Genomic DNA, 21,239 nt, shown 5'->3' with positions numbered 1-21,239 from the left:
CTTCTGGAGGCTCTAGGGGCAAATACACTTCCTCGCCCTTCTGGAGCTTCCGGAGGCTGCCTGCATTCTGTGGCTCGTGGCGCCTTCCTCCATTTTCATAGGCGATGTCTTCACATCTCCCAAGTTCTCTCTGACTCTTCCTGAGTCTCCTACTTCCCTCTTCCACTTTTAAGGGCCCTCGAGATTCCATTGGATGCACCTGGCTAATCTGGGGTAAGCTCCCCCATTTTAAGGTCAGCAACCCTAATCCCACCAGCAGCCCCAGTCTTCCTTTGCCATGTGGCATCACCACACGTTCTGGGGGTTAGGCCGTGGACGTCTTTGGGAGGGCCATGGTTCTGCCTACCACAGCAAGGAGGAACTTTCAGAATTTCTGCTTAAGCACATTAGCTCTCTCCTCGAAGCTCGCCATGTCTTCCTGTGCTCTTTGGATTATGACCGAAACCCTTACATGGCTTGCGAGCTCCAGAAAAGTCTTATCCCCCTTGCCCCCCAGCCTCATTCGGCTGCACCCTCTTCCTCACTCTGTGCTCTGGCCACAGTCACTCTTTCCATTCCTTGAACATTTCTTGCTCTCTCTTGCCATGAGGCCCTCACATAGGCCATTCCATCTGCCTGGAAAGCCCTTCTGCACCTCCCAACTAGCTCTCATCCCTCAGATCTTGGCCCCGTTCTGCTTCCTTCAGATGGAGGCCTTGACCTCCCTGCCCGGTCCTGCATCCCACCGTCTAGTAACACCTTCTCTCTTTCCTTCAGAGCACTTAGCACAGTAGTGATTTTACTTTGCTCAGAATTACTTAATTCTCTCTGGTGGCTAAAAGCTGCAAGGAACTCTGTTTCTTTGTTGCTCACCCATATATCTTCAGAACCTAATGCCCCTGGTCCCTAGTGGGCTCTCAGTGTGTGTCCCATGAATGAGTAAATGAACTCACTAGCCTGTTTCTAAGAAAAACCATTTTTAGTGAATGTGTTCACTGACATATTTATAAAAACAAAAAGCCTGGGGCTTTTTCAAAGTCCAACAAATAAGTAAATTATTAAAAATCCATTTGATAAAATCATATATAGCCATTAAAAATGAAAGTGAATGAGGCATCTGGGTGGTTCAGTTGGTTAGGCATTTGACTCAGGTCATGATCTCACGTTCATGGGTTCGAGCCCCTCATTGGGCTCTGCCCTGTATGGAGCCTGATGGGGATTCTGTCTCTCCTTTTCTCTCTGCCCCTCCCTTGCTGGCTGTCTCTCTCTCTCTTTCTCTCTCTCTCAGTAAATAAATAAAAACTTAAAAAAAAAAAACTTTACAAAATGAAAATGAAGCCATAGCATTGAGGGGGCGGGGGGGGGGATGTTTATATTGTGTTTAAAATAGAAGGATAGGGGCGCCTGGGTGGCGCAGTCGGTTAAGCGCCCAACTTCAGCCAGGTCACGATCTCACAGTCCATGAGTTCGAGCCCCGCGTCGGGCTCTGGGCTGATGGCTCAGAGCCTGGAGCCTGTTTCCAATTCTGTGTCTTCCTCTCTCTCTGCCCCTCCCCCGTTCATGCTCTGTCTCTCTCAGTCCCAAAAATAAATAAACGTTGAAAAAAAAATTTTTTTTAAATAAATAAATAAATAAAATAGAAGGATATTAAATACTCTTATGCTAATCAGCAGGAGAAGTACCAAAATGATCATAGCAATTGGTTCTAGATCATGGGGTGGTGAATATTTCTTTTTTCCCGTGTCCAAACTTTCCAGTTCACGTGTTCAGATACTCAGCACACATTTCTTGCATCCACTGTGGGCCAGGCACTGCGTCAGGTGTAGAGAACACGCAGTGAAGATGTATGTGGTCTCTGCCCACTGCAAGGTTACAGCCCAGTAAGGAGGAAAACTAGTAATAATCATCACACAGATGGACTAGTATTCATGGACTGTTGCTGTATTCGAGAAAACCTGGGTTCTTTTACCATAGCGTGCACCACAGGCTAAAGAAAAAAGGGGGGTCCGTTATCATTACGGCATTAAAAAAATTTTTTTAATGTCTGTTTATTTTTGAGAGAAAGAGACAGAGCATGAACAGGGGAGGGGCAGAGAGAGAGAGGGAGACACGGAATCCGCAGCAGGCTCCGGGCTCTGAACTGTCAGCACAGAGCCCGTCGTGGGGCTCAAACTCACGAACCGTGAGATTGTGACCTGAGCCGAAGTCGGATGCTTAACTGACTGAGCCACCCAGGCACCCCTATGGCATTAAAATTTTTAATTGTGGAGGGTGGGGAATTGTAGGAGAAATAATACCATTTTCTTTAGGCTTTGAAGGGGATACCCTAACTTGTCTCTCCAACTCTTCATCACCGCTCTTCTGTACATTCTAGAAGGAAAACATTGGGAGTCAAGGTGAACTTCTTTTGGTTAACTTAGTTCGACGACGTTAAATAGATTTGTGCAGGTGGTCATCAGGATGCCATTGATGCCTGCCCAGTTCAGACTCCTTCCCAAGTGTTTGGTGGGTCCTCAGCCCCCACTTCTAGGAAACCGAAAAAGCAGAGTTTTGCCACCGTCAATTCTCTTCGTTTCATCTTCTCACACTTACGCACTCAGTGACTGTGCCTCTGTGCTCGAGCATAATGTAAATAGTTAATTTGTTTAATAAATATCCTGAAACATCCTCTTTGAGTTGTTACTAGAAGGGCACGAACCTTTTAACTCACTTAGTCAGCGCAGATCAACACTTAATGTCTTTAATGATGATCTAGATCTTTTTTAGTGGCTGAAAATCTCCGTAATCAATGATGTGGCCCTGCCTGGAGGCATGAAAGACTAGATAATGGGCAGAAAATGTCACGCTGGATGGGGCTAGTAATTTGAATCCCTGAAATCAGTATTAGCGTGGCCATTTATAGGAGAGGCCGGTTTCTTCTCAAGGCTAGAAAGAGCCCACCAGCACCCCAGTATCCCTTAGTGATGTACGCATTGCTGAAACCCTCATGATGAGCCAGTTCCTTTGCTCAGCGCTTCTGCCCCATCCACCTACCCAGCAAGGTCAATGCCATGCCAGCTTCTAGTACAGTGGTCACCCACCTCAGAAGTAATTCTCGGTGCTGGGCAGGAGGGGGTATCATGGAATCTGTGAGACCTTATTAAGGAGGGTGCATCCTCCTATCTTCCCCCATCCCCGTATCAACCTTGAGAATTTCATTTTCATTTCAGGGATAGAACACAAGTCCCGTTTTCTAGCTGTTACATGAAGAAGCACTCCCAGGTTTCAGTCCTAAAACATCCCCTCTGAACTTACACTTGGAGTCCCTTGGTCTTAGCCTAGGATTTGATTAATTTAGCCGTGTGCACATTCTCTGCATCTCATAATATTCTAAACACTTGTCATATGCCCTCTGAACCTTCTTTATCTCTTTCGACTGGAATTCTCACATTAAAAGCCCTCGTGGTCATTCCGTTTGGCGTGACTTTGTGATTATAGGTAGGCTTTATTAATAGAGAGCTTCTGACAATGTGAGGGAATTGTTTCATTATGAAATGGTATTTATTTTCTATGTTGTTTATTACTGTCCACAGACCCAGAGGTTTCAAACGGTGGGAGCATGTTGTAAACGAAGGCATAAGTAATTTATTATAATTATTCTGAACGAAGGCCAGATTTCCTACTGGCTCAGTGATGCACATCAATTGGAAATGGGCTGAGATGTAAAATCTTATTTTCCTAAATGGATTATTTAAAACTAAAGTGTTAATTTTAATTAATTAAAAGCATTAATTTTTATAAATTGTTACATCCTCATTTAATGGAAAAACAAGAACAAAAACCTGACCCGATAGAATTTTAAAACAATGTTTCTTTAAGCTATGTAGAGCAAGCCCCTCGGATTTCTGGTGAGGCTCTGCTGACATAGTGTGATTTGGCCATGTCACAGTCCCTAGGGTGACTGTCAGGTCCTGTGCTCTCCTTTGAAATGTGAGTGCTTTTAATTAGATGGGGCAATGGCTAGTTTTTGTTTCTCTGTTATTATATTATTATCATTCTGTTGCCAGAAGGCCTCGTCTCATCTAATTGTCAGGGAGGCTGGAGCGTGTGGTTTAGGAAGAGAAGGAAATAAATTTCGTTGAACACGTGGCAGGCTCTGCCACGGAATCAAACTTTACCGATGTCGGAATGCATGACCCGTTATCCCAGCTCCTTGTCTTGCTTCCTCTCACCTTTGGTGAGTTCCCATATGCACGTTCTGGATGCCGTTCTCGCTCACTGATTGCTGGGCCTTAATCACACTTTTAATTACCGGAGCTCTGTGTTATGTTTTGATACATGTTTATTTCCTAAAAAGTATTCTCAATCTTCTGGTGCATTTACTTTTCCAGATAAACTTGCGGTACAGTTTATCAAATTTCCTTTAAAATGAAACAAACAGGGGCGCCTGGGTGGCTCGGTCGGTTAAGCGCCCGACTTCGGCTCAGGTCATGATCTCATGGCCCGCGAGTTCGAGCCCCGCGTCAGGCTCTGTACCGACAGTTCAGAGCCTGGAGCCTGCTTCTGATTCTGTGTCTCCCTCTCTCTCTGACCCTCCCCTGTTCATGCTCTGTCTCTCTGTCTCTCAAAAATAAATAAACATTAAAAAAAAATAAAAATAAAATAAAATGAAACAAACAAACAAACAACTAAGCAAACAGAAAACCCTTCCTGTCGTGTATCATTAAAAACATGTTCTATTTGAAAACATGACACCATTAGAGAAGATCAGCATTATTTGACATTGGTGTCTTCTGACTCCGAGGAAGTATGCTTTTAAAAAGCAAGCTTCCTAGCACACAGTGGCTAACAATGTTATTAGCAGGGATTTATAAACGGCTCGAATGTTTATAGTTCATATTTCAACTTCAAGTCTGTTTGTTGCATTAGCAAAATGAAGCTCATTAAGCCTTATTCTTTTGGTCCATCTCTCCAAGCCTCTGAACCCACTAATACTCAGCTTTCTTGTCTGGAAGTATGTAATCTTTCCCACATTACACTTGAAAGTCCAGCTCATTCCTAAACCTCCAGTCAAGGATATGAACTTGTTGCTTTCAGAGAGGCCACATCTGTGCACTGAGCCATTACGCCATCTGTTAAAGTGGTCAGAGTTCATTTTATTGCCTCCTTTGTGGAAGGACTTGTACTGTAAAAGCGTGTGTTATTGAAAACATAATTTTCCTCATCATTATGCTTTCTTTCTAGCCGGATCATAACCTGCGAGAAATCTATTGAGCAGAGAGTGAAAAGCTCTTCAGAATAGCTGTTCTTAAGAGATTAAATGATTGCCATCTCTGTCCCATTTCTTTTATCTCATAATCAAGTTCAAGATGATACTAGATATCTCAGCTGAAGTGATTATATATTTGAAATAGAAATGGCTTTATCTCCATTCATATTTCACACTGTTGAAGGCAGGATCATTTTTCCCCCATTTACATTCATATATGTGTATGGTTCTTTACAACTGTCTGCAGGGTTAAAGATTCAGAGTACTTTTTGAAGGCAAAAATAGCTAACAGGAGTTTGGTTGTATTTTTAAATTTTCTATGCACAAAGACACTAAGTTAAGATCCAGCTTAGATCCGTCAAAATTTAGAGCTGTATCAAATCTTGGCAAGTCATAGCCCAACCATTCTATTTGACAAGTGAAGAGCTTGGGATTCAGAGCAGCCAAGACACTTGCCCAAGGTCACACAGCCTCCCTGAGATGAAAGCTCACTCCTAGGCCATGTCTGCTGAACCACGCTGCCCCCCAGCCCGACCCCCACCATATTCAGAGTGAGCCTGTCATACAGATCTGCTGTGGGGAAAGAATGGAAGAGCTTGTGACCCTAAAGCATAGGAACCAGATTTTTTTTTATAATTACTTCAAAGATGTTCACTTTGGCTTTTGTTCTTTATCCTTAAAGCTGTCTGATCTGTGCTATTTTCTTACATCACCATTTCTCTTCCAGAGATTCAAACTGAGAAAAAAGACCATGTCACTGTTTATTAGCGGCTCTGCTAAAACACTTGACAGGGAAGGAATATGAAACTATTTGCCGGAAGTGAGGCACTGGGCCGTATGTTGATTGCATTTATCCACATTCCCACAAGTAGTCAATAATCAAGCATACTGAAATTACATTCTTTCCTCCTTTTAAAATATTTCTAGCTTTAAATAAGCCTCCTCATTTTTAAAACCTAGTAAATAGGAAAAAGTGAGTCATTATTTATAGTTAATCACTTTTGCCAGCTGTGACTGCATTTCACATCCATTTTTCTTTTTTGTCTTGGACGGGGGAATCTATCCTGTCGCTCTTTAAGGAAAAAACCATATTGGTCCCACCAATAGCCTCACAGTTAAGGCACTGCAAATAGGGATTTTTGCCGGATACGGCAAGAAAAGTAACTTCTTTGAATGCAGGATTGTGGAGAATAATCCAGAATCTTGAGATAGCACCTAACAGGAAAATCTGAATTATTTCCGGGTTCGTTTTGAAGTGGAATAATCATTTCAAAAATACTGTCTTTATGAGTGCCTATTCTATGTCTACCCAGTTCCAGATACTGCAAGGTTTAGAAAAGATTTCAGACGAGATCCCTGGTATGTCAGGACACTTGCACTGAAAAGCATCAGGCGTCCATTTCAGACCATCTTGAGCAACACTACTGGGTCAGGTGACTAAGAATTCTGACCTCAGGCTGCTTCCAGCCTGGTTTGATTAGGCTCCAGCTCGCTCTGCTGTTCTGACTCTTTCACCGCATTTGCAAAGCTGTGTGTAGCCTCATTCGCAAAGCTGATAATTGACATTTACAAGCACGTGCAGAAACTTTTGGATCAATGCACCCTTGGCTCCCAGAACTGTGGACATTGCATCGGTGCGGTAGGAAAAGGACTATGGTCGTACCAAGCCTCGCCTCTGCATCCCAGGAAGGGCTTCTCCTTCGCCCACAAACAAAACTCCTAGGCTTCATTATGGTTGAGCCAACTCTTTACCAGTCCATAGTGGCCAGGGGAGAGATGTCATGTCCCGATTGGCCAGTCAATCCTTGAACCCAATCGCTGTGGTTAGGATGGTAGGATTATTAGTGATTGGCTGTAGATCCCACTTCTGGAACTTGGGATGGGAAACCATCCCCCCCCCACCCCAAATCATATAGCTGCTGAGCAGCACAGAGAGTGTAGGATGGATGCTGGGGAAGGACCTAACAGCATCCACTGTTGTCTTTCATCTAGAAAGCCGAGCCTGGTCCTAATGAGGCCAAAGTCTTGCCTGGCTTGTGTCATTCTTTGTTCCTGACGTGATCTGGCCATCCTTTTATCCTTCACAGTTCATCCTACGTGGCCAATTCTAGCACCTACGACTCATGGCCAGTCCATAGCTGTACCTCTGTATCCAAAAGGCCCTCTCTTCTACTTAGGAATATATTGTCTCATGCTGAAGGAACAATTAATTGTTGACAGACTAAATATCATTAAATAAGCCATGTATATTAGAGAATGCCTCTCCTGTCATTTTCTGGTGACCCCTGACATGGCAGTTGTCTGGAGCTTAAAACTTCAGAGCTCTTCTTAGAGGCATTATTTCATTGGCTCTAAAAAATTTTCCAAGCAGAGGAACCCACTGATCTATTTCAAGTAGTGAGGTCCCTCTTAACTGAATGAGACCCTTAACATGGCATGTTATTGCTGATGACGATTCAGGTGCCCCATGGGAACTTCACCTCTCGAAATAAACTTTCTACTATGTCTCAGCCTGGGATCTTACTGAAAGCGGACCTTTCAACGAGGAATCAATCACATTCAGTTTGTTTGTTTGGAAGATGGCCGCAGGGAGCACGAGCAGAACAGAGAATGAAGGCCAGAGCCCCTACAAAGGGTCTGTTAACCGTTTGTTAACAAAGAGTTTGTCCCTTCTGGAAGCAACTAGAGCTCAATCCCACGAGAACCTCCAGTGAGCCAAGACTACGACCGCAGAGCTGTCTGCCTGCCTGAGGGACAGGAGCGAGCTGATATCCACTGACGCCTGTCCCCTCACTGGGCAAGGGTCGTCCCGTGGGGTGTGTTACCTGCTTAGTTTTTCATCCTTCCAGATTGCATGTATGTGAGGACCACACCCCGTGTTAGCAGTCCCAGGAAGCCAGTGAGAGATACTTGGTGTGGGGTGTCCTGAGGGGAGGCCCTCCAGCCATGGCTGGGCTAAATGATGGGGGGCGAGACCACGAGGTGGGCACGTGGGGAGTCAGCCTCACACTGCACAGCCAAAGTCACGCAGGTGCCTAGAAAAGACCAGAAATCATCTACATACCTTTTTTTTTTTTATCTCTCCTGCGTGTCTGAATGGCTTTTCTTAACACATGTCTTTAAAAAGGTAAAATTAATAAACACATTACCAACTGGATTGCCATAGAGCCCTGCAGGACTCTCATCAACAAAGAGGCAAGCACGCCCGTGGAAAGAACCAGCGGGTTCCTCAGAAGAGAAGGCTGCTTGCGGGAGAAGCTGTCATCATCACATCTTCAATTGGCGGGTCCTCTCATCCCCAGCAGGGGCTTCTTGCTCGGAGGGTAATTTTTATTCTCACTGTTCAGTCAGGATGACAGCTTTGTCCCTAATGTGATGGCAGTTTTGACTTTAGTTTAAATTATTCCATAAAGAATCAAAGAGAGAGAGATTCTCTCTCCTTTTTCCCCACCCCAAAAATTCCACTAAGAAAACTTTTCTAATTTAAATCTTTGCCTCCACATTAAATTTCTCATTCATGTTTCAGGTGAATCAAATACACCGTCAACTTTCAAAACCCTGTGTGACTATCACAGTGACTCAAAATAATTGCTGTCTGTCAGTGTGTTTGCTGGGAACACAGATATGCCTGTCACTGGCTCTGTTATCATACCACGAGCTTGCCTCTCAAGTGCGGTCTTCTCTGGGCTCAATTCAGAACCTCAGCGTCGGCAAGCAGAGTGTTGAGGCAATTATCTGCATAATCCATCCAAGGAACATGTGTGCCTCAGCTGCCCCTGAAATCACCTGTTTAAAAAAAAAAAAAAAGTCTTGAAAGCAATTATTTTAGCAAGTATAGATTTAGCTGGAATGTTCCAAAGAATCGTCTCCAACTTTGGTTCCTCTAGCTTAGTGCTTTTCAACCAGGGATAATTTTGTCCCTCAAGGGACACTTGGCAATATCTGGAGACGTTTTGGGCTGTCAAAGCTGGGGAGCGAGGAGAGAGTGTGTTACTGACATCTCAGGGGTAGAAACCAGGGATGCTGCTAAAATTCCTGATCCCTGCAGTGCACGGGACAGCCCCCACAATAGAGAATTATCCGGCCCAAACCCTGCCCTAGCAGGTGAGGCTTTATGCATTGTAAAAGACGGCCATCGTTTTAGAAAATTGGGACTAAAAGAAAATATTCCTTCGGTTGAAAAATATCAATAATATTAAGGAATATTTTAAGACAAAGTAACCCATAAGAGAAGTTTCCACTTAACATTTCACATTCGAGTTCTGCCCAAATGAGTTACATGTTTCTTAGATTGCAATTATAATACATTCTAGTTTGTATTCTTGTTGGCACTTAAAAATGTCACTTTTATAGTCTATCATTTTATTTTATTTTATTATTTTTTTAAATGTTTATTTATTTTTGAGACAGAGAGAGACAGAGCATGAACGGGGGGGGGGGATGGGGGGGGGGGGGGGGTCAGAGAGAGAGGGAGACACAGAATCTGAAACAGGCTCCAGGCTCCGAGCTGTCAGCACAGAGCCCGACGCGGGGCTCGAACTCGCAGACTGCGAGATCATGACCTGAGCCAAAGTCTGACGCTTAACCGACTGTGCCACCCAGACACTCCATTCCTCATTTTTAATTTTTAAAAATCATGTATGTAATCTTTTTTAAGTAACTTGGGCAAAAGCACGTACTCCAATCTGAAATCTGGCTTTGGAGACCTGAGACCTGGCCAGGCGGCACTCTTAAATTATTTTACGAAAACTTGTTTTCCAAGAAATTACTACTTTGAAGACATCACAAGAAATGGTTATCCCGTAAATATTTTTGTACAAGAAACGTTTACTACTTGTGAAAAACACTCTTTACGTATTTTTAAAATTAGAAAAACCCCTATGTTTCTCTTCAGAATGTATTAAAGCAACACTATGTCCTACCTTAGTAAAAGATTCACAGTATGAAACCCTGGCTCCTTGCAAGGCAGGGACGTTGGAGTCCACACAGCGTCACAAAAAGGAGAGAACAGAATCTTGCTTAACCAATCAGGACAAAAGAGACAAATGTTAAAGCTCATGCTGATGAAAGTAATTATAACCACTTATGAGTCAGAAAATGTTTATAATTTAACAGGAAACTGCCAGAACTTAGCGAAATGGACAGAGTCTGGTCTTGCCTGAAATTCTCAAGATAGCCCAGTATCCGCCTGGGTGTTTCTGTTCTTCACAGTTCAAATAGCGTCGTCTGGAAGCCCCAGTCTACACCCCGCGGGATTTTAAAGCACTTCCCACGCTTTTGTACAGCTCCCGGAAGGCCTATGACTCTGAGCTCTCGTTTCTCTGCATTAATTCAGTTGGTGCATCTGACCATTCCCCACTTACTTTTCTTGCTGGCTTCTGCACCTGCTCAGGTGGAACTCATCTCCTAACTTGGTCTTCAGCCTCTAGGTCCACACAGACCCCCACCCCACCCCAACACCATCCCTAGTAGAGTGCCAGCCTGTCGCACCCCTTGGTGAAGATAGGGGAGGTTATACCAAGTAATACGGACGCCTTTGAAGCACACGGTACGCGAAGCGGTTGACTAAAGGGTTTCTGATCGCTGCATCAGTGCAGGCTTTCTCATGGGCCATTTCCCTTCATATAGCATCCCAGCCTCCCGCTTCTCAGCGGCCCCTTCTTCGTGCTCTCTCTTTTATCTGGCTTGTCATGCCCTTCCACCCCGAGGGTCCTCAGTTGTTCGTGCTGAGTTACACAGAACAGCTCAGCTCTCCTGAGTCTCTGCTCCACAAGTCAGTCCCTTTTGCATTTCAGAAACAAGCCAGCCGGAAGGCCTTTAATTTAGCTGGACCGACATTTCTGGAAAGCCGTTATTGTTGTTAACAGCATTTATTTTCCCCTCATACATCCGCAGGAGCCTTATTAATTCCTTTGAAAAGCCAGTTCTGAGATCAAAACTTATATACTCGTCTGCATCCGTGTCCTCATGTCTGGTGAAGAGCTACCACATAGCTGGATTCAAGTGCCCAGGCTTCGGCTCTCGGGCAGGGTAGACTCAGACGAGACAGGTGTCTGCCTCAGTTTCCAATGTCTTGCTCTATATCTGTCTCTGTATTGTTCAGCCCGACACTCAAGGGACTCCTTCCATCCGTGTTCTGCTCTGCAGTCTCATTTTCCAAAATTTGTCTCTCGCTTGGTCTCTCTTGTACCTAGTCAGTGTTCACAAAATGCGATTGGGCGTGGAGACCGTAACTGACTCTCGCTTACGGGTCCCTGAGGAGTGGTTCCTGGGGGCCTTCTGCGGTGTGTATTCTTTCTCTGGGTAGTTTCCAGACTCCATAAAAACAATGATGAGGTGCTCTCTTTCTTTGACCCCCACCCCCCACCCCAGCCCCCTCCCGGGAGGTAGTAGATATTTCATAATGTTGTCAACTCTTGCTCCAGATTCATTGGTTCCACAAATTCTTCCACCCTGCAGACATTTGTTGTCTCCCCTGGGCTGAGAGGTGGGGACACGGCCAGAAACCAGAGAAAGTTCTCCCCGTCCCTGAGTTCATTTCGAGTTGGTGGAGGATTTTAGCGCGACATGTTGTGCGGCTGACGAAGAGACGGCACCCTCGCCTCTCAGAACTAGAGGGAACTGTTGAGGGTGAATGCAGTGAACGGAAATGGTGCAACTTGGTACCTAATGACGTCTCCTCGTCTCAGTGCACACTACTTCTACCCACCAGCCATATCTGCCCTTCTGTCACGCCATGATTCAAGTGTGGGTGCTGTGAAACCTTCCCTCTTCAGAGTAATTCCGCCTGCAATGAAAAACAGTATATTTTAGCTTTTCTTTTTTTTTTTAATTTTTTTTTCAACGTTTTTTATTTATTTTTGGGACAGAGAGAGACAGAGCATGAACGGGGGAGGGGCAGAGAGAGACGGAGACACAGAATCGGAAACAGGCTCCAGGCTCCGAGCCATCAGCCCAGAGCCTGACGCGGGGCTCGAACTCACGGACCACGAGATCGTGACCTGGCTGAAGTCGGACGCTTAACCGACTGTGCCACCCAGGCGCCCCTATTTTAGCTTTTCAAATTATAGCTCTGAAATGTGAATTTCCTCTTCCCTCTCCTTGAGACAGCCAGCCCTCTCTTATATTATATTATATTATATTATATTATATTATATTATATTATATTATATTTACATATGTATATACGTGTGTGTGTGTGTGTGTATATATATATATATATATATATATATATATATATATAAAAGTATATGAGGAGGAGGAAAAGTCAGAAGATAGAAAGTATTGTACCATGTCTCATTACAAATATAAACATAACATTCCTCCATTCATTACGTGAATAAAATGCCACCACAGACCTTGTGAGTAAACATTTCCATTTTAACACTTCTTGGTTACACTATGTCCGTTTTCTGCTGGGAAGCTTTGGCAAACGCAGCGAGGAAAATAAGTTAATGTAATCACAATGAAGGTTGTTCACTGAGAAAAATCAGTTAAAGGGATTCCCTTTTCTGCAAGCATTCAGCATATGGGTAAGTGAATAAACACACCAAAAAAAAAATTATATATATATATATATATATATTTTTTTTTTTTTTTCTCGGAAGCAGTTTATCCTAAACATTACTTTTCTAGGTCGTCCTCTTAACTCACCCTCCGAGATTTATAGTGCAACCATACCAGTTCAGAGTGGAAAGAAAAAAGGCCAGTTATCTAATCCAATTCCTTGGGGGAAATACTTAGGCAATATTAAGAAATCTTCAATTATCTAATTTAATAAAAGTGATGGTTGCTATTCCATAGTCAGCCACATGTGATACTGATTATTTCTAATCCCTTAGAAGAGAGCTGACATTCTGCTTTTGGTCCTGTATAGCGTGAAATCATCATGTGTATGTTACCAAAAGGAGTCGCAAGTATAATGGCGTCTGCAGTCTGTAGTCATTTTATACTAACACACTGCAACATGGTTCTGCCCTGGGGCAGAGAAGTAGGGATTTTCTCTACTTCAAAAGAATGAAAAATTATCATCACTACCCAGAACCATTATAGACTTCAGAGACTTTGGCATGAAATATTCAGAAAGTTTATTTTAGAATTCAATATTTTAAAAGCCTGCTTTAAAACTATTACAGTGATTAGTGGCTCTGTTACTTGGGCCAGTCTTTGCTGTAAAACGCCCTCTGTCGTGGTGGATGTCAACAAAACGGACTTTGCATCAACTACAAATGCTCCACGTAAGGAATGTAATGCCTTGTTTTCGAATGCCATCCCCCCTGCCCCCAACCAGGAACTGTGACCACTACTCATCAGGTATCCTCTCAAACATACTTCTTAAATAAACGTTACTTGTCCCGGTAATGGTCGAAATGTGTCGCTAATGCCGTGCGATGTGAGTTCTCTTACCCTGTGGTGTGGACGCTATTTCTGTCCCTGTCGAGGGAGCGATGGTCCTGTCTCAGCAGTTCTAGGGACACACAGCTGAGGCCACCCACACTCTCAGCCAACCAGGCAGAAGCTCACATCTTCACGGCTTCTCATGGTCAGTCAGCAAAGCTTCCTAGGTGTTTGTGCGGATTTAACAGAACTTCCGAGGCCACAAGTGAAGCCAGTAGAAACATCGGCAGCTAGAGTTAGCCACGTGAAATTGCAACACAACCACTTTTCTCTGGAATATTCTATATAAGTAGAGAGGCAACGTGCAATAGAGTGCATAGAGAGCCTTGGTTTGGGAATGTAATGGTCTTTTTTTTTCTTAATGTTTGTTTATTTTTGAGAGAGAGACAGAGACAGAGCACAAGTGGGGGAGGGCAGAGAGAGAGGGAGTCACAGAATCCAAAGCAGACTCCAGGCTCCGAGCTGTCGGCATAAAGCCTGATGCAGGGCTTGAACCCACAAACCATGAGATCATGACCTGAGCCCAAGGTGGATGCCTAACCAACTGAGCCACCCAGGCGCCCCTGGAAATGCACCCGTCTTGATCTGAGGTCCGAGTCTGCTCCTTGAGTAGCAGTGTGGTCTTGTGAAACTGGTGTACCGCTCTCAGCTCAGTGTTTCTGTCTGTAAAGTGGACCCATCTGCATCATGCAGACATTCAATGAGACGAGGAGCGTAAAGGCAGTACAGGGCAGGTATCAATCACTCCCATTATCGCCGCTCGTTGGTTTTAATCAATACCTTTTCCTTTCCGTCCCACCTTAGGTATATCGATGTAGGAAAAAAACAAATAGGCATCACCTTTTGCCTTCAAGTAGGGGCCTCTCCCAAATAGACATGCAAAGCAATAAAGATTCTGGAGTGCTCTTGATGCGTAAGTTTGACAAAAATAACTTGTAAATAGCTAAATAACTTTGCATTTCATTTTCCAGGGAAGTAGATCAAGACTCAGACTATCTTGTGAGCTTTAAAGACTTTGAATATGCCATGAACTGTGGACGAAATGAAGCCTAACTATGGTGAACTGCGTTTGGCAACTTCTGGGGAGACAAAGAGATTGTAATGTATATTTCCATGTCAGGCTCCACCCCTCTGCTCTGCTAATGATGTAATAATAAGGTTGCATGCTTGTGATTAAACTCTTGGTCGTGGTTTGCAGATGCTGATACTGCTTGTTTTTTTGTTTTGGTTTGTTTTTTTAATGTTTTTATTTATTTTTGAGAGAGAGAGAGAGAGACAGAGCGTGAGTAGGGGAGGGGCAGAGAGAGAGAGGCACAGGATCTGAAGGAGGCTCCAGGCTCTGAGCTGTCAGCACGGAGCCTGACTTGGGGCTCGAACCTACGAACGGTGAGATCATGACCTGAGCCAAAGTCGAATGCTTAACCGACTGAGCCACCCAGGCGCCCCGATGCGGACACTACTTGTGTCTCAGAATCCTAGAGGGGGTCATGACAGATCATCTTCCATGCGGCCAGCAGCCCTGAGCCACCTTCCCCTTCACTCTCAACCCCCCACACCCACCCACACTACAGGCTCCACTCACTAGTCCTCCCCACTCCACACACGTGCTCCCTGATTCTCAGTGGTTCCTACTGTCTGGAGAGAGGTCACTTTTTTCTGCCAATGGTACCCATTTCCTTCACACATTCAGCTTTGGTCAAACAAGGAATAGCACCCGTGTGTACTGAGCACAAAGCATGGAGAAAACAAAGACTTAAGATTTCTTTAAGATCTTGTACCCGGTGTCAGAATCATCACTGCAAAGTGTCCCCAGTGGCACTCGCTGTACAAGATAAAAAAAAAACCAGATTGGGCTGACACAAGCAAGCCTTCTCCAGCTCTATGCAGAGGAAGACCAGAGTGTAGGAAGGAAGGATATTGGAGGCCAAAGGTTTATTTGCACAGCCCTCTCGGATGACTTGGGCCTGGGGTTCCTGCAGGGACCCAGCTGCCCCGTGCGGCACACTTCCCGGGTCTGGGTGGCTCTGCCTGCGTCAGGGGCCTTAGCCATCTGTGTTCACACACTCCGTCTCCGGCCCGTCCGTATGTGGGATCCGATAATTGCTGCACTGGAACAAAAACTGCGACACTGGACCTTCAGCGCTTTTAAATAAATACTGGTATCAGTGCCGGTATTTTGTCTGTAAGTGTTCAGAAATCATAGCATGAACGTTAGGAAAACATCGAATATAATTCCCAGTTTAAAAGTAGTACGTGTTTAAAGATCAAGTAAAACCGTACATTTGCAAAATAGAAACATTAAACACGCATCGATCTATCACACACTATTAGCAAATACACTTAACAACCGGGTCTTAAACTGTTATAAGTCAAAGGAGCCCAAGGAGACAAAACAATATAATGTGATGTTCTTGGAATAGAAAAAAAGGACATTAGGTAAACACTGATAATGAATGGACTTTCGTTAATAATAAGTACTATCTTCACAATTTTTCTGTGAAGCTAAAACTGTTCCACAATAAAAAGGTTGTTTAAAAAATCTTATTCTGGGGCACCTGGGTGGCTTAGTCCGTTAAGCATCCGACTTCAGCTCAGGTCATGATCTCGCGGCCTGTGAGTTCAAGCCCCGTGTCGGGCTCTGTGTTGACAGCTTGGAGCCTGGAGCCTGCTTCGGATTCTGTGTCTCCCTCTCTCTCTGCCCCTCCCCTAATCGCTCTCTGTCTGCCTCTCTCTCTCTCAAAAGTAAATAAACATTAAAAAAAAATAAAAGATCTTATTCAGAAATTAACAAACTAAACATTATCAAAAATGAAGAAAATTTTGAAAATCATTGAGAAGTACAAATGAAATGTTGTTTCAAAAACAAAGAGGATCCAGGGTATCTTCGAGTATTATGTGTGTTTTAATTTTTTTTTTTAATGTTTGTTGAGAGAGAGAGACAGAGAGAGAGAGAGAGCTTGCGTGGGGGAGGGACAGAGAGAGAGGGAGACACAGAATCCGAAGCAGGCTCCAGGCTCTGAGCCATCAGCACAGAGCCCGACGCGGGGCTTGAATTCATGAACCGTGAGATCATGACCTGAACTAAAGTCGGATGTTTAACCGACTCTGCCACCCAGGCACCCCTAGTATCGTGTGTTTTAGTACACATTGTTCCAGCTGATGGCAAGTCCTCTCTTGACTCTGGATAAGAGTTTTGTTCAGGAAGTCTTTTCATCATAACTTAAATGGTTGAGTCATTGGTCTTCATCTCCATATATAAGTGATACTGATTTTTAGATTTTTTCAATATCAAAATTAGAGTAACCCACCAACAAAGCACCAGTATTTCAGTAATTGTCAGAACACCACAACCTCGTATTGCAGTCTATTTGGACCTCATTTCTCCTGGGAAACATGACAACAGAAAGAGAGGATTCACTTTCTCCAGTTGCTTTGGGAGGCAAGAGGCCAGGCTGGGAATAGCTATCAGGCAACTCCCTTGACCCTGGATTAGTCCAGGCTTTTTTCGGTCTCAATGACAGAAACCTAGTCAAACTAGCTTAGATGGAAAGGGAACTTACTGGGAAATACTGGGCTAACTTAGGGAGGGCAGTGGTACAGCTGAGTTTCGAGATAACTAGAACCTGCAGTGCGAGTACCTCCGGACTCTGCCTCTGTGCCATAAGCACCGTCGGCTTCACACTGTTCCAAAAAGCAGTCGTCCCGTGATCTGGCCAGTTCCAAGTCCAAAGAGCTCAGAAAGGAGATCTGGTTGGCCTCTGGATCAGTCAACTCTGGTTCCTCTAGAGGGTATAGACATGGTCACTGGGCACTCCCAGGTGTACTGAGGGCTGGTCACAGGGAGCAGAAGTTGATAAAAGCTAGACAGCCATTGCATTTTCTTTCTTAGAAGAATTTGCACCTAGTCTAGGATGGAGAGCCCCCCCCCCCCCCCAAGGATTTGCTGCTTAGGAGGATCCAGGCTCTGGGAGCAAAGACCAAAAAGAAAGGGGAGGTGAGAAGCTGCTCATGTCACCTCCCCCTCCTTATCACCCCCCCTAGGCCCAATCCAAGTCATCCTGTAAGCTTTCCCCTCAGCTTCTCACTTCCAGGCCCCAGTCCTGACCCTCATCCCCAGGCCACAGGATGCTGTCTGTCTAGTGTGACCTTGTTGGTCTACCCTCCGTTGAATGGTCCAAGGGTGGGCATTTATGCAAGTTGATCAACTCTGTTCCTTCCCTTAGAAGACATCAAGAGCGAGAGTGAGTGATACATAGCTGTGCTCCTCTGAGTGGCTGAGCGGGTGGTTATGACTCAGGAGCAAATGGCAGACATGTTTTCCACCACGTGGCCTGGAAAACTGAGGCAGCTGGTTTGCAATGGGGGCAGAAAATGAACTAGTGAGAAGAGAACAAGAAAGAAGCTGGGGAAACCCTTTGATACTTGGTTTCTGGTGAAAGCTTGTGTGCAAAGCCCAGTCATAACCCTTTGGGTCCTGTGAGGTAACGCTGTATCCCTCCAATAAATCTTTCTCCTCAAGCCAGCTGGAGTTGCTTTCTGTTATTTGAAACCAAGAGAACCCTAACTGTTGTAAGCATAGAGCCAAGGACAGAGTCCTAGGTGACATCAACATTTACTGGGGCAGCAGAGAAAAGAGTCTTCTAAAGAGACTAGGAAGAAATAGTTGAAGATGGAAGAGGAAGCTGTTTGCACTTCTCTCTCCAACACCCAAGCCTCGACTTGACCTATCACCATAATCAGTTTCAGTCTTCCCCTGTGAGAACACTTCTCAAAGAGCTCACTGGTGATCTCCTAAAGGCCGAATCCACCGGCACCTCTCAGACCTCACTGTACTCGTCCCTTCTCCTGGGCCCCTCTCTCTTCAGTCTCCATGACATCACCCTCTTGTGGTAGCTCTGTGCCCATTTTTCCTACTGTCTTTTACTGATCCTTCTATGGCCTCCCGTAAGTGTTTATATTCTCCGTTCTCCTGTAATTGGCCAGTCTTCCTGACCAACATTCTCCAAGGATCATTTCATTTGCTCTCAAGACTTCAGCTAACACCGTGATGGCTGTGACTCCACAAACAAATCTTCATCATTAGTCTTGACCTCTGCTCAGCCCAGACCTGTGTTTTCATTTGCCTGTTGGACATTTCCACCTCAATTACAAACTCATTGAACTAAAACCAGACTTGTTGTTTCCTCTAATTTTCAAAATTGGTTTCTCACTCTGCTTTTTCTATTTCTGTTCATGGCAACCACCCGGCCACCCACCCGAGCTGTCATCCAAGCCAGCTGCCTCGGGGTTCTTTTCAAGTCTCCCCCATCTTCCTCCGCTCTGACACTCAGCCAGTCGCTGAACCCATCTGTGTCTGTGTCTGCAGTAACTCCATGCCATTGTCTCCTATCCCATCACGGTCTCCCCCACTGCGTTCTGATTCCCACCCCCATTCGTTGCTCTTGTCATCGGTATAAAGAAGAGTAAAGGATGTGCTGATAAGTAAGAAACAGACCCGGCTGTCAGGAAATTTTGTCTAGCATGTCCATTATCTTCCCAAAGCACAGACAATATTATTTTTTTCTCCTCTCAAAAGCTTTTAGTAGCCACCTTTTCTACTGGATAATGTCTCTACCTTTAATATGTCATCCAAAGCCCTCTATAGTCAGGTCTCAACTTACACATTCAGCTTCATCTTTCCCAATACCTCTATCCTCCCATCTCACAACTGGATGACTCGCACATGCATAGTCCCTTGGCCCCCAAACACCAAAATGGCCCCGAATAGGAAAGTAACAGATAGCCTTAGAATTAATCTCTGATGAGAATATAGGAAAATGCAACTATAAAATAATAAGATTCAGTTAAGGAAACATTGAGCCACCTTCATCCTAATGAGTATTTCTCCCTCACAGTTGTCACCTTCAGAAGAGGGATGGGGACTAATTATGCTAACTATATTGTATTTTTAAAAATTGTATTCCTGAAAATTTATTGAGATGGATATCAGTCATCTTCTTTTACAAATGAGGAAACAGTCTCTGAGAGTCTAAGTGACTTGACTCAGGCCAAGTGATGAGGGTAGGTGGAGGGTGTCAGGGTGACCATTCAAACCAGTCAGCCTGACTAAATGCAAATACCTTCCTACCATGCTTCATTGCCTCCAGTGGGAAAATCGTGACATTGGCCCATATTCTATATTTATATTTTGGTTTTGACCCAAACTGAGTCTATCCAGATTCACTGGCCACCCCAAGTCAAGCATCTAGCACATAATAGGTATTAAATATTAATTCCCATCTTACGCATCACCAGGCTCAACCCAAACTCCATTGGGTAATTAATCAAATGCACTTTCCATTGGGTTATTAATCAAAGATTTGCCACCAGAGACAATCTCTTTTAAAGTGTGCTGCAGGCTTTAAAGACAATTTTCAAAGAAGAGTTCTAGAAATGCTCTAAACAATGGAAACATTTTTAAAAATAGATGTGTAGTATGTTTCTCCAATCACCCTACTTGGTGTTCACACTTCACTTACAGAAGTATAATTCAGGATTAATAACAAAACATTGGTTACTTTACTTTTTCTTGTAACTTTTGAGAAATCTGTTTAGAACTGCCGAATTAATTAAAATAACACATGAATTGAAATTTAATGGCATGAGAGTAGCCACTCACAAAGTGACCTTTCTTACACACAAATTTAAATTGACTTAGCCCCATGGATTGAAAAGTGGCTTAAAGCAATTTAACACAAAACAGTTGAAGTGCTCAATCTAAATTCCTTAGATTACTAAATTGGTAAAATACTCAGAAATGTGAATCAAAAAGAACATTATTGTAACTTCACAGAAATTGCAGATTAATTTACATGAAAACATAAAGTGAAATACAAATCAACTATGGTATGTGACTTGAAGGTGAACAGTTTCAATAAATATTGGAAAACAGTTGACCAAGGGTCTAAAAACACATAGTGTCATAGGAACAGTAACAGGCACTGTAAAGTAGAAGGTCAGGTTTGGCCGTCATCTTCATTTCATCTTCATTTCAAAGAAAGAAGCTGACCTTGCTTTCGAATGTTTCGAAGGTCAAACATGGCAGCAATAGTCAATTTGTTTACTAAGCTTTCCCTACTGCTATCTGTATCGGACTGCTCATCAGATGAAGTTTGTTTATTCGTGTCTTTTTTCCTCTTTTTCCTTCCCTCTTCTTTCTTTTGTTTTTACTGTCCCTCTCACATTGATAAATAGAATTAAATACATCGGGCCATCCAAGATTCAATCTGACCTGCTTTTTTGGCTGATATGCAGACTTAGATCAACAGGTTTTTTTCCCCCTTATTGTAAATAGAAAACAAAATTCCAGGGTACTTTGTGTCTTTCATTAAATATGGAAACTTCTCGGGGCGCCTGGGTGGCTCAGTCGGTTGAGCGTCCGACTTCGCTCAGGTCACGATCTCACGGTCCATGAGTTCGAGCCCCGCATCGGGCTCTGTGCCGACGGCTCGGAGCCTGGAGCCTGCTTCAGATTCTGTGTCTCCCTCTCTCTCTGGCCCTCCCCCCATTCATGCTCTGTCTCTCTCTGTCTCAAAAATAAATAAATGTTAAAAAATAAATAAATAAATATGGAAAC

The 21,239-nt window shown here is 44.0% G+C and overlaps 1 protein-coding gene across 1 annotated transcript in view; it reads left to right on the top strand.

Annotated features, from left to right (window-relative positions):
- Positions 1–14,823, top strand: part of EFCAB11 (EF-hand calcium binding domain 11) — a 160,837-nt gene extending 146,014 nt beyond the window's left edge. The window contains exon 6 of the mRNA XM_040477985.1: positions 14,596–14,823. Coding sequence (XP_040333919.1) covers positions 14,596–14,677 — 82 coding nt within the window. The 3' untranslated portion in view covers positions 14,678–14,823. The remainder of the gene's footprint in view (positions 1–14,595) is intronic.
- Positions 14,824–21,239: the final 6,416 nt, after the last annotated feature.

Source organism: Herpailurus yagouaroundi, unplaced genomic scaffold, assembly GCF_014898765.1.
Source record: "Herpailurus yagouaroundi ecotype Mexico unplaced genomic scaffold, PumYag 141, whole genome shotgun sequence".
NCBI lineage: Eukaryota > Metazoa > Chordata > Mammalia > Carnivora > Felidae > Herpailurus > Herpailurus yagouaroundi.
This window is presented reverse-complemented; position numbering and strand designations above follow the sequence as displayed.